The sequence below is a fragment of the Rhipicephalus sanguineus genome, chromosome 1 (genome assembly GCF_013339695.2).
Source record: "Rhipicephalus sanguineus isolate Rsan-2018 chromosome 1, BIME_Rsan_1.4, whole genome shotgun sequence".
Lineage (NCBI taxonomy): Eukaryota > Metazoa > Arthropoda > Arachnida > Ixodida > Ixodidae > Rhipicephalus > Rhipicephalus sanguineus.
Window position 1 is genome coordinate 205,270,027 of NC_051176.1, and position 12,618 is coordinate 205,282,644.

Sequence of the window (12,618 nt, forward strand, 5' to 3'; positions counted from 1 at the left end):
ACCGAGCAGTTATTCACGCATACTCTGTCGCTAGAAGAGTCGTCAGTATTCAACTTCAGTTTTTCAACTTCACCGAGCAGATGTTCCCTGCCCGCAGCACTTCTTACACTGTACGACAGCCGTTTGCGTTTCGTGCTGTAGCCGTTCACTACGCAGTTAATCTGCTCGTCAACTACAACTATCTTTTGCACAAGTAAGTCTCTGTTCCCGAAGCAAAGTGTGGGATTGGGCTAGTTGGCATTCCATTAATAAACTGCTCAGCGCAAAAAATTTGACACGGCACACATAGAAAAGAGGAGGACCAGCGCTGGTCCTCGTCTTTTTTATGTGTACCGTGTCAAATTTTTGCGCTGAGCAGCCCGTTCCCGAGCCGGCGAGTGTAAAATATTCTGCACATCTTGTTCGATACCTCGTCGTAAAATATCTCAAAAATCTACTGCTTTGAAGGCATAGCGACAGCTGACAACTGATCGAATGTCAGTGTGATGCAACTCTCAGTCTCGGTAGCGTATATAGGTAATCGCCTGCCTTTCGTTTTGCTGTTCTATTTCTGGCGGCTCCTCCAAACTGGCCACTGGGCTTTCGCGGGACGCCGTGCGTTTTGGGGGGAATTTGCGCCTAAACCCCGACCATTTTGGCTTTGAAATCTGGTGTGGAAGTGCTGGGAACAAGCGCGGCACGGCACCGGGCGCGAGTTCCCACTTTCCACGTGGGATCAAAATTTCTTGTCCCGCAACGACACGACGATAGTGCTTTACAATGTCGTCACTCTCAAAATGAACGTCACAGACCTTGCATTTCGCAGTAAGGGTTCTATCTTTGCGATGCGAAGCTTGAATGGCGTAGGGTCTTTTGGAGGTCCGAAGAAGTGTCATGAAGCGGAGTCGTCGTTGCGGTAGCCGCTCTTGCAGCCCGGCGCAAAGCAAGTTGGCATACCGCACTGTGAGTCTGTTCGCCCTCGTTACGGTTCGTACATCATGCACGTGTCTTCGTACAAGACGCTAAGCCTGTTCAAGAACAGTCGCAAAAATGACGAGCTAACAAAGCGCAGACGACGCTGTAACCCACATGCGCTCGTACATCGGCGGCGCAGATCACAACAAGCGCCAGCCGCGGGAGCTAGACGTGACTGCAGCGCCGCTAGTTCTCACGACCGCCGCGCGGACCGCCTCTCCGGCGGAGCTTTTAAACTGAGTTTGTTCTAGTAACGTTGAGCTGGAGGATAAATTTTCCTGCTTAGCCTATAATGCTGCATGATTTCTCTGTAAGTGGTCATCCTTTCAAATCGCTCATCTTCCTCCCAGCTCGAACACTGCAATCCAGAGGCTCGGTCTGTGAGTCCTCGAGCTGTCTGGTGTGCAGCCTCATTGCTGGGCCAGGAGGAGTGAGCGGGTGCCCAGATTATATCGATTGTTCGCTGGTCTTTGTATTCAGCAAATATTCTTAGTGCGATTTTTGATATACGCCCTCCTACAAAGTTTCTCACTGTCGTCTGCTAGTCGCTGATGATTAGTGTAGTTGAGGTGGATGCTATGGCCAGTGCAATGGCTGCTTCCTCCGCCTCTTCTGCGAAGCTCGTTCTTGCCTAACCGCTGATCTTATGATTTCCTTTGTAGTCCACTGCTGCTATAGTCATGTTGTCATTTCCTTTGTATTTGGCCGCGTCTATGTACGTTGTTTCCTGGAAATCTTTTAAGTTCTTATGTGTATTTTTCATTCTTTCTACTCTCCTTGCCTGATGGTGGTTGGGATGAATGTTAGTTTGGTGTTGGCAAGACTAAGATTTCCTTATCTTTTAAGGGATATCCTTTTTTAAGCCAAATTGAAACTTGTGTAGTTTATGCCCAGTTCCTCTAGTATACTTCTGCCTGTTTTACTTTGCGTTAGTCTTTCATATTGTGCGATTCTCCGAGCTTCTGTAAGCTCTTCTGACGTGTTGTGGCCCTAATTCAAGTAATTTCTCATTAGAGGTAGTTATCGGAAGTCCGATCACCCATTTGAAAACTCGCCTAATGATTACTTCAATCTTATCTCTCTCGGCCACTTGCAGTCTGACGTACGGAATCACATATACAATACGACTGATGACAAAAGCCTGTACCAGTCTTATCATATTATTTTTAGGTTTGTGTGAATATTTGAGCACTTCGAATATTTGAACGAATATTACAGTATACGAATTCGTTCAAAACGAATTTAAATTCTAGGAAATTTCGAAGTATTCGAAATGAATGAATAGACATAACCCGCATGTAACCCCCTGTAAAGATGGTTTCACTGCAGCGGAGGTGTGCTATATCGTGAGTACAGCTTTCCAGGAGAAATCTGCACTGCCGCGAAGCCCCACTTCAAGGTTAAATGAACATACAGTAAAACCTCGTTAATTCAAAGTCACTGGGACTGTGAAAAATCTAATTAAGCGGGTTTTCGAATTAACCAAAAGTGGGATGCAAGGAATTTTGAATTACTGGAAGTAATCAGAGGTGGTCGTTTGCTGTGCCTGCCAGTTAGCGGCTACAAAGGTTATGTTTTCCAGCAATACCTGGCCCCGATTTTGCCGCTCAACCGGGGAAACGGCGGGCCTCGCTGCTGCCAGCGCTAGAAAAAAAAGAAAGAGGAAAAAAAAACGACCTCGTGGTCAACTGAAAAGCGCGCCTGTGGAAAAAAAAAAGACCCTCTTTGCTGCAACACAGTGGTGACACGCGGGCAGCGTGTCACCTGCTCCTCGCAGCGTCAGCGCATCATGATGCGACCATTCGCCCATTCTTTCTGTTAAAATAAATAATTTAATAATGACCAGTGAGACGGAATTCGTGATATGTTCTGGGTGGAAATGATAATCATTGAAGTTTTCGAAGTAGGCGTTGCAGGCAAGTACTCCGCCAGCAGTGCAAGTGCGCAAATTGCCGGAACAACCGCCAATCGGAGGTTCGCATACATCGCGAATTCTGTCAGACCGTCCTTTATTAATTTCTCTATTTTCCCAGAAAGAATGGGTAAATCATGACGCACTGACGTTGAGAGAAGCATGTGTCATGCTGCCCGCGTGTCACAGCTGTGTTGCAGTGAAGCATGTCTTCTTTTCCGCAGGCGCACATTTCAGCTGACCATGAGACCGCCTTTTGTTTTGTTTTTTTCTTGCGCTGGGCAGCAGCGAGGCTCGGATGCCTCACTTGTCGCCCATTAGTATCGCTACATTGCATTGTGGCTCCTAAGGGCCATCATTTCTGCGGATTTGCGGCTAAATCGGGATTGCCTTGGTGCTCAAAGTTTTCGAATTAACCGGGCTGGTACTGACCGCTGCTTCAAATTATCCACTCAAATTTACATTGCAATATATGGGGCCGCAGAAATCCTTCTAATTATGTGGGATTTCAAAATAACTGAGTTCGAATTAATGAGGTTTTACTGTATTACCCTCACATCGATTCATCATTTTTCAAGTTTAGAAGCTTGTTATACCGGCTTATATGCTATAAGTATAGTAAATTTTAAAACGTAACATATTTTACATGTTATCAGTTGCATTCTACCAAAAGTCAAATCCTGCTACTACTCAAAGTTGCTTCCACTTCCCTTTGAACAAAAAAAAAAATGACACGCATATGCCTTGTTTCAACTTTAAAAATGTTGTGCTGGTTAGTTGGGTCATGACAAATATGCTCATTTTTCTTTATAATATGTGATATAAACTATTCGAATTCGCTTCGACCAAATCACTATTCGCTTCGAATTCGCTTCGGACCTAAAATTTACTATTAGCACGAGCCTAATTATTTTCCTTCGTACCATAGTACTGGTTTGCAGTTCTTTTGATTAGGCGCATAATTTGCTGTGCACTGGTTTCAAGTAATCTTATCGTTTCCCTGTTATGCCCGTTTGAGCCGATTCGGAGCCCCAAAATTTTTATGCTTTCGACCGTAGGTATTTTGTTGTCTCCAATATAGATTTCAATATTAGGTTTATCCTTGTTACTTTTCCGACCTCTTCATGCCGGGTTGTAGAAAAGGAGTTCGGATTTTTCTGGTGAGCAATCTAATCCTTGAGCGACATATTCTTCTACAATGTTTGCTGCTGTTTGTAAAGTTTCCTCTATGTGTTCGTCACTACCTCCTGCTATCCATAAGGCAATGCCATCTGCGTAGAGGTTTGGTGGAGTCCTGTAATTTCCTTCAGTCTTGTAGGGAGACCTATCATGGCCACATTAAAATAAAAGGGGGATAGGACTGAACCTTGCGGCGTTCTTTTGCTGCCTAGACTAAATTCTTGGGATTCTCTCTCGCCTAGTATTATTCTTGCAGTCCGGTCGTAAGAAAGCCTTTTATATAATTGTGACTCTTTTTCCTACCCCTAACTTTTGAAGATTTTCAAATAAAGCTTTGTGTGATGTATTATTGAAGGCCTTCTTAAGTTCTAAGCCGACTATAACCTTAGCATCCTGTGTTGCGACACCTGCATCGATTATTTGATGTTTAATTTTAAGCATAATGTCCTGTGTAGGCAGATTTGTGTAGGCATAATGTCCTGCGTAGACAGTATCTTGTTGTCAAAAGTGGTAAATCATCTTGCCTTGCCTTTGCATGTGGTATTTGGGGCTTATCTGTTGTCTTTCATGCTCTGCGCAAGAAAACCGCAATATCTGCCTTTTCTTTCTTTCACAGGTGCACAAAGCAGCTTTGTGCGCCTGTGCGTACTACTGCCGATCTCGCAGATTATCGCCGTTGTAAGGCGCTGATACTGGGTGCGGTCGACGCTCGCGCAGTATAGTTAAAAATGCTGGAGGCTGTACATTGGTCTTTCCACTGGTGTTTTCCTGAAGTAGTTGTTAAAAACATCTGGTACTACTTAAATTGCGCCTTTCTTTACTTTTACCTTGGTGAGATGTAAATAAAAGAACAACTCAACATACACTTTAAATTTATTGCTATGTTATGCCTAGGCTTTTCTGTGCAAAGCACCACAGAATGTTGCATAAAATAAGAAGGTTGCATGCTATTATGCTTTAAATTTAGTGCAGGTATTTCGGTATATATTAATTGTCGGGAATTTGTTTGCAGTTCATTGATGATGGGCACCTGGAAATGCCTATCAATTGTCCAACCACCCTACCGCTAGTAACACCGCGGGTCCCAGCCTCTGAGTGGAAGCCAGTGGTCAAGGTTGAAGGGGGGCCAGCCATCAAGCAAGAGCCTTTGAATGGGTTTGCCCTGGATAATGCTGTACCAAGTACAGCTCTGAACAGAGCAAGCCTAGCTGACCTGTGCACAGACCCAAACCTACCTGGTAAGTTGTCATGCGGGAAAAGCATTGAGTGGACAGTAAGAATTCTCAAACCTGACATCGCCAAATCTTGTGGCATGAAAAAAAAAAACAAAAACAAAAAAAGGACACCAGGCCTGCGTGGAACATGCAGCACAGTCCCAGCCTAAGCTGCAGGAGCAGTCTTCACTGAGACTCTCTTAGAGCAACTACTGCAAGTAGAGTTGCGAAGTACCCACTACAGTACAACCCCGCTGATACGTTTTTGAAGGGACCGTAGGAAATAAACGTAACAGACGGGAAACGTAAGAGACGAAAAACAGGAAAAACGGCAAAATATTTAGTGGTACAGAATTTTATTTCAATTCTTGCGAGCAGCACGAAACTTGGCGCGCTCAGCCGCGATCTAGTCGATGGATAGAAACGCGGAGCTTAGGACGGCCTCATCCACAGAAATGTAATCAGCGTATGTGATTTTTTTAACACCAACAGCTGTAGGCATGAAAGAACTAAGCACACGCAATCACGACCGGCGCGGCGAGTCCGACCGTGAACCGCACGCACGACCATGCGAGCTCCAACCAGCTCGGAACTCCTCCCGTTCTCCGACAAATAACGATGATGATGAGTCTACGCCAACGCGATGGCACAAGTGAATGCCAATCTCGAAGGCCTTGCTTTCGCAAGCAATTACGTCATACACGCCATGTTTGTGCAGTACAAATCTCAAAGGCTATGCTTTTGTCAATAGTAAATGCCAATCTCGAAGGCCTTGCTTTCGCGAGCAGTTACGTCATAGACGCCATCTTTGCAATTTGAATCTCGAAGGCCATGCTTTTTTTTTGCATCAATTGAAAGATTCTGTTGCTTGCGCCTCTCATGCGGCTAATATTACAGTCAAACGAGGCCAAGCTGCGTGAAAATGCACCATGGCCGCTCTCTTTGGTAGTCACTCGGTCGGCTCCGAGCGCACTTCGCGATGTATCATACGGGAACGGTCCGACAGTTACGACGTAACAGCGGGGTTCCCAATACATTGTATCCTATGGGAGCTATGCCGGGACCGGCGGAAAACGACGTAACAGCCGGGAAAACGCAGCAGTGAGGAACGTAACAGCGGGGTTCCACTGTATGCCAGAATCGTCATTTTGCGAAGTAGGGAAGTACCCACTACAGCATAGACCGCTTATAACGTAAGTCGCCGGAGTCGCGAATATCCGCACTATAAGCGGTACCGCACTATAACCAAAACAACATTTTTGAAAGGTTGCACGTGTGCAAAACATGACCAACGGGTAGGCGCACGATTCCGACTATCGAGGCATGCGACTGGGACGTAAGTTTGCATCTGCTTACATTTGGAAATGTTGAACGGTTAGCGTCCGCGGGCCTGCGGTGCCGACATAACAAACGCGGAAAAAATGCGCCGTCACGGGAAGTCGCCGCAGTAGCACACTGCGCGTGCACCATGTGGAAAACGGTGGCGACCACAAACCACCACTCGAGTGTTTCACACGCACGCCCGCGTTTTCGTTAAAGATGTAAGTAACCCCTTCTAAATGCAACAACTGCAAAATGTTTCATTGACTCGGCACGAAACCGCAACTTCTGTAGTCCGCGGCCGCCGACATGGCAGCTAGCGCTCGTTAGGCCTAGCGTGCGCGTTGCAACTTGGCATGCCGCCGCGAGAAGCTTGCCCTAGGCAACACGGAGATCGGGCGTAGAAGAGATTGCACTCGCGAGCTAAACCGAGGGCATCACGCGTGAAACGCAGTTTCGGTTCGCGGTCGGGAGAACAGCCGCGGCAACTATCCTGAAAAAGTCTCTCAAGCTTGTAAGTCCGCCTGTTGGTGGCAAAGGCGAAAGCTCAATCGCGTCTCAAAGCGTTGTTACTTGCGGGGGATCGAGGTTGCATGCGCGATATCTGCGCTCTACGACGAAGCAACTATTTTCCCGATGGAGACAAATAGTGGTAACGCGCTCTTGATGTGGACGCGGGCGCCTGTACGTAGCGGAGTGCACATGTTATGCGGCCGGGGGCCAAAGCGCGCTTCTCCATCGGCCACGCAACCGCTCCCCCTCCTCACACCACGTAACGCCGGGCTGCTGTCCCCCACCGCCATCCCCTTTTTTTTTCTCCCCCCGCTCCTTGTTCGTTCGTTCCGCGTCCGCTCCTCCTTCGTAACGCCGTCGCCGCTCTCTCCCCTGCCGGCACATCTCCGCTGAGAAGCATGCTCGTTCCCTCGCATCTCTGAGAACGTTCTGGCAGCCACATTATAACCGGTCTTTCATCTCGGGGGACTGCACAATAAGTGGTATGCATATACATGGAGTTCTATGGGAGGGTAAACGGGAGTCAGAAAAAACCGCATTATAGCCGGTACTGCACTGTAAGCGGTTACGTTATAAGTGGTCTGAGCTGTACTCGTTAGGCAATCTGCACACGTACATGGCTGCGCACTTTGTTGATGGTGCGGCAGATGATAATGAAGAATTATGGCTGAGCCCATTGTAATGGGTGGGAAGCTTTCAACCACCAACTCGTTACACAGTTCACATTGTGTGATGTATGCTGCTGTGATTTTACTCTTCTGCCTTGCAATATTACAACTGTTAATGTGATTCCTCATCCAACATGATGCCTGTATAGGGTCATTTTTGCGAAAAAATTTCAGGCACTGGTGTAGCTCTGTGGTAGAATACCCGGCTGCCACGTAGAGTGCCTGGGTTCGATTCCTGATCGAACCCTGTTTTTTTCTTCTCATTGTGTGCGACAGCTGCGATGAACAGTGGTGGTGGTAGCGGCATACAACTACGCCACCAAATTTGGTTGTTGTTGTGAGCTCATAACAGCTTACGCTGTTAGATAGACAAAGGCATTTGAGATAGTTGCCTTACTTGAAGCACAAAGGCGTGAGCACCTCCTGTGGTAATAAAGGGAAAGCTACAGAAGCAAATTGGGCACTATAAGGCTCTCTATAACAAGTTCCACATTTCAGTGATTCCACTCCTGCGCCAACTGCACCAAAGTGCACCAAATTGTATTTACTGCGCCATCCTGATAATATCAACGAAAACTGCGCCAAAGTCTCGGGTTTGGGGTCGTCTATCACCGGCAATCGCACCGCCGGCGCGTCAGAACATGTGCAGCTTGATCTTGGGGCTGCCAAAGTCGCAACCATGGACCAAGAATTATTCCGCTGAATAAATAGCGCTCGCGCGTGCATCCCGAGTAAGCCACAATGCCATGCACGGTGCCGACGCAGCTTCTGTTCTGCAAGTCGGCTCGACAGCAAAACGCGCTCTCCGCAGAGGCTCGTGATGTCTAGGCCTATCGGTAGCGAGAAAGTGCGACGGCAATTCATCGGCGGACGTCGTCTGTTCCAGAAACGCTGCTGATAGCTCGTTGCAAGCGTCACACGGCACGTAAGGAAACCAATGTTCAGTAATAACTACATGCGTGCCGCTAAAATGTCTGTCGCTTCTGTTTCTAGACATCACGGAATGAAATTTGGGATCGCTAGCAGTAGATATATGGAACAATATTGAATATTCCTTGCTTCGCGTTTATGGAAGAGCACGCGAACGGTGGGAACGCATTGACAGTTTTCCTCAGATATACTTTATCCATGGATCTTCACCCAGAAGAGCTTTTTCGTAATTCCTTCCACCAGCACATTCGAGTTTGTAAACACTCTGCGGTAAATACCCCCTAAAAGGCCCTGCCCTTTCGAGCTCACGTGCTAGGGTTCCAATTCAAATTTTTTGCTTGCTTTTTTAAAAATGTCATCTCAATAATAAAAGCATATCTCCTGGTCGGAGCAGCCGCAAATGCGCAGCTGTCCGTAGCGGGCCCGTCGCTGACAGCCCACAGTAAAGCGGCTACGCCATGTTACACGTCCGCCCCTCGCTTTTGAGGGTCAATAGCTGACGATTAAAAAAGCTCACAGTTTCGCTTAAGGGCGAAGCAATGAATGCGATACCAACAAATTGTATTGTTAAACGAAGTAAGGCTAACAGCTAACTCTTTTGAATCCGATCTCACGTAACTCAACAAAACGCTGGTTTAAGGGAATATGGCCGCTCCAGGAACCGAAGCGTTTTCGTGCTCGAGTTCTCCGAACGCAAAGTAAGCGTTGAGAGCACAGCAAGTTTACGAGCAGTCTCCTGATGCCACGAGATAGCTTGCGCGCAAGCGACTGCGCCCTTCGAACGATGCGGTCCCCCCCCCCCTCCTCTCTCCTGGCGTCCCTTCATGCTCCTTACGAAAGACGGGTGGGGCATTTCCTCTCTTGTTTGATGAGCAAGCGACGGCAGGCCCGCACGCGGGAAAATGTTATCTTATGCGCTCTCCGTGCGACTGAGACAGACGGCTGGCTAGTTTAATCTCCTCTTCAGCCGCGTTCGTCGCCAGCGCTCGCGAGATTTTACCCGCGGCTAGAATGCGCGTGGTGATGTTATTAATTTGGACTTTATACGGAAGAGTACAGCGACGGCAAAAATCCGCCGAGAGTGTCCATATAATTGCAATCACGATAAAAACTTAAAAAATATGAGGAGTCATTTCACTCTGTGCCATGCGCGAAACAGCCTCGCTTATCATCCACTTCACAGAGGTGACATGGTGGAGGACAGTTTCGTATGTAAGGTCAGGTTGTTAACGGTCAGGCTGTTAACGTTCAATATGCAATATTAATGCGAAAGCCTTAGATGCTTTATCAAACATGAAAATTGACCGTTGGCGGCGTCAATCGATTCATGGAAAAATAATCATCATGTGATGGTGTCATCATCACGTCATCGATCGTCAAAACTTGTGACGTCATTATGGCATCATATATCGTGATGTCACGTGATGACATCATCACATGACATTGTCGCTTTACACTGCTTCCGTGATCGGTGCACCGATCATGGAGCTAGCGCAAAACCAGGTGAGGTGCAGAAAGCTTGCAGAGAGGGAGGGGGAGGATCAACTCGTCGATCGAGAGGAAAGAGAACCTGGCTTTCGCCTTGGAGTTTTCTTAGGGGAATGCATCAGCGACACTGTGACTCTTTGGCATTGAGGCACTGCTGTACATAACGGTGTTTGTCTACCACATCTGCTGATAACCACATGGATGCATTTAGAGTGTTATTTCATGAAGTGCAATTTTATTGATCCGTTATTCTGTTTATTAGCTAGTGTCGAAAATAATCGCCGAAGAGGTTAATCCAGAACACTCAACTGCAAGAGCCCTTATTTTTTCATTAGCGAGTGAAGTATGGAGTTCTCCTGAGATGATTTTTTCCATGATATTTGCAATGAATCGAAATATTTCTAGCCTTCATAAGAGCCCCATAATAATATTCAGGTGCTTGAATGTTAATGCAATATGCTTCTGTAGTGCACTCCAGGATGTAAAATTTGCTGCTCCAAAGTGCTCCAAAATGGAAATTTTGCTGCTCCAAAATTTGCTCCAAATCAGAAGTCCTCGGTAGCATCACTGACATTTTCATCAGCATTAGTTAAAGTTGTAAGCACCTTGTTCAAATTACAACAGAAAAATAAGACAAAATGGATGACTAAGTGTGAAGTTTGGCTCTCTCGTGTCTCATCAGCATTTTGATAAACGTGAAAATGAAACAGCCAATTGTAGAAACTGCACTGATTCACTATTTGTTCCTAGAAGCCAACAGCACTTTCAAATGCTGCCAGAACACTTGGCATGGTAACACAAAAGAAAAAGCTCTGCCACCCTAGCATTCTCTTTATTACCTCAGAAAGTTTTCACAAGTACTATATAGCATAGGTCTCTATAAGAGAAGCAATATTAGGATGACATGCTGTAAAATTCTGAGCAAGCGCCCCCTCCAATTTCACTGCTAATTTCAAATTTATACACCATTCCGGAAAGTGCCCCCCTCCCACTCCGCACCCTGGTCACGCACCGCAAGCAGTCAACACTGGCCTGTGTGAATCACATCCAGTCCCGCTTAGCAACTAGATCTCTAAGAGCCTGCACCTGAAATTTGTCGTCAGTTTTTTTTTTTCTCTCTCTCGCATAATGATTGCAGCCCAAATATGGCGTACGACGCCCATGACTATTTTCAATTAGCCGCGAGCAAAAGCTCGCGGCTAACTGGTCGGCTGCTTAAAATATTGGTCGGCTGCTTAAAACCTGTTGCGGCAGGGCCCTTATTGGGGGGGAGGAACTTTCATTTGCACTAAATGAGCCGACACCGATTGCTTTCACTGGGAATTAATTCTGTCCTTCCCAGAGTCTCGAATGGCTTCTTCAGAGTTCGGTACCATAGAGAGACTGCTTTCAAGATACCAGCCTGGTCGGTGATATCCGTTTCTTGAACGATCATTATCGCTTGCAAGATAACTGAGAGCTTGTTGCATTTACTGCTACCGCCCCTACACTCCCCATGCTTGTTATTTGACATGCGGTGATAACAAAAACGCCCGCCTCAGTGCTCTAGTGGTTAAGGTGTTCGACTGCTGACCCGAAGGTTGTGGGATCAAATCCCGATCGCAGCGGCTGCATTTTCGATGGAGGCAACAATGCTTGAGGCCTGTGCACTTAGATTTAGGTTCACGTTAAAGAACCCCAGTTGGTCAAAATTTCCGGTGCCCTCCACTATGACGTCCCTCATGAACATACCGTATTTACTCGAATCTAGGCTGGCCCCGATTCTAAGCCGACCCCCGAAATTCGCAAGGCCAGAAAAAAACACAAAAACCTAATCATTGTACTCGAATCTAAGCCTCCCCCCCCCCCCACTTTCGCACATCGTTTTTTCGATAAAAACATCGGCTTAGATTCGAATAAATACGGTGTGGTTTTGGGACGTTAAGCCCCAACAATAGACCTCTCCCTGTTTGCAAACAGTGTGATGTCACTGGCAGTGTCCCGCCTTCGGAGCAGGTGCTGGTTGGCAAGAAAGTTCCGCCGGCGGGATCTCTGCATAGCAGCGCTGCGTGTGACTGCGTTGCTTATGTTTTTGCAAATTGCTATTTTCTGAACTCACAGCTGTTAAAAGGAATAGTCATTGCCTATAATGAACGATTCTGCTAGGTCAACATATAATGATTTGCTCGTCGTGGATGACAGCCATAAAAAAATCTTATGCTCTTCGAAAGCGAACGTTGTACATTTTCACGATGACTGGTGTTTGGAGAAATATTAGCATGGAATGGATGTGAACGTACTCGATTTCCGTCGCGAAATCTTCACTGCAATTTTAAACGATGTACAGCATTGGCGGCTACTGTGCGCGACGTCACGGATTAGATTCTCACTCACAGCGCAAGATTCTGATCGGAGATGAATGAAAAAAAACAAAAACAAAAAAAAAACAAAGGAAACATTC

General features: G+C 46.6%; 1 protein-coding gene across 2 annotated transcripts in view; it reads left to right on the plus strand.

Moving 5' to 3' along the window:
* Positions 1-12,618, plus strand: part of LOC119406038 (DNA-directed RNA polymerase III subunit RPC4) — a 55,363-nt gene that overhangs the window by 20,721 nt on the left and 22,024 nt on the right. For both annotated transcript variants that reach the window (XM_037672891.2, XM_037672895.2), the window contains exon 6: positions 5,058-5,283. In XM_037672891.2, the coding sequence (XP_037528819.1) occupies positions 5,058-5,283 (226 nt within the window). The remainder of the gene's footprint in view (positions 1-5,057; positions 5,284-12,618) is intronic.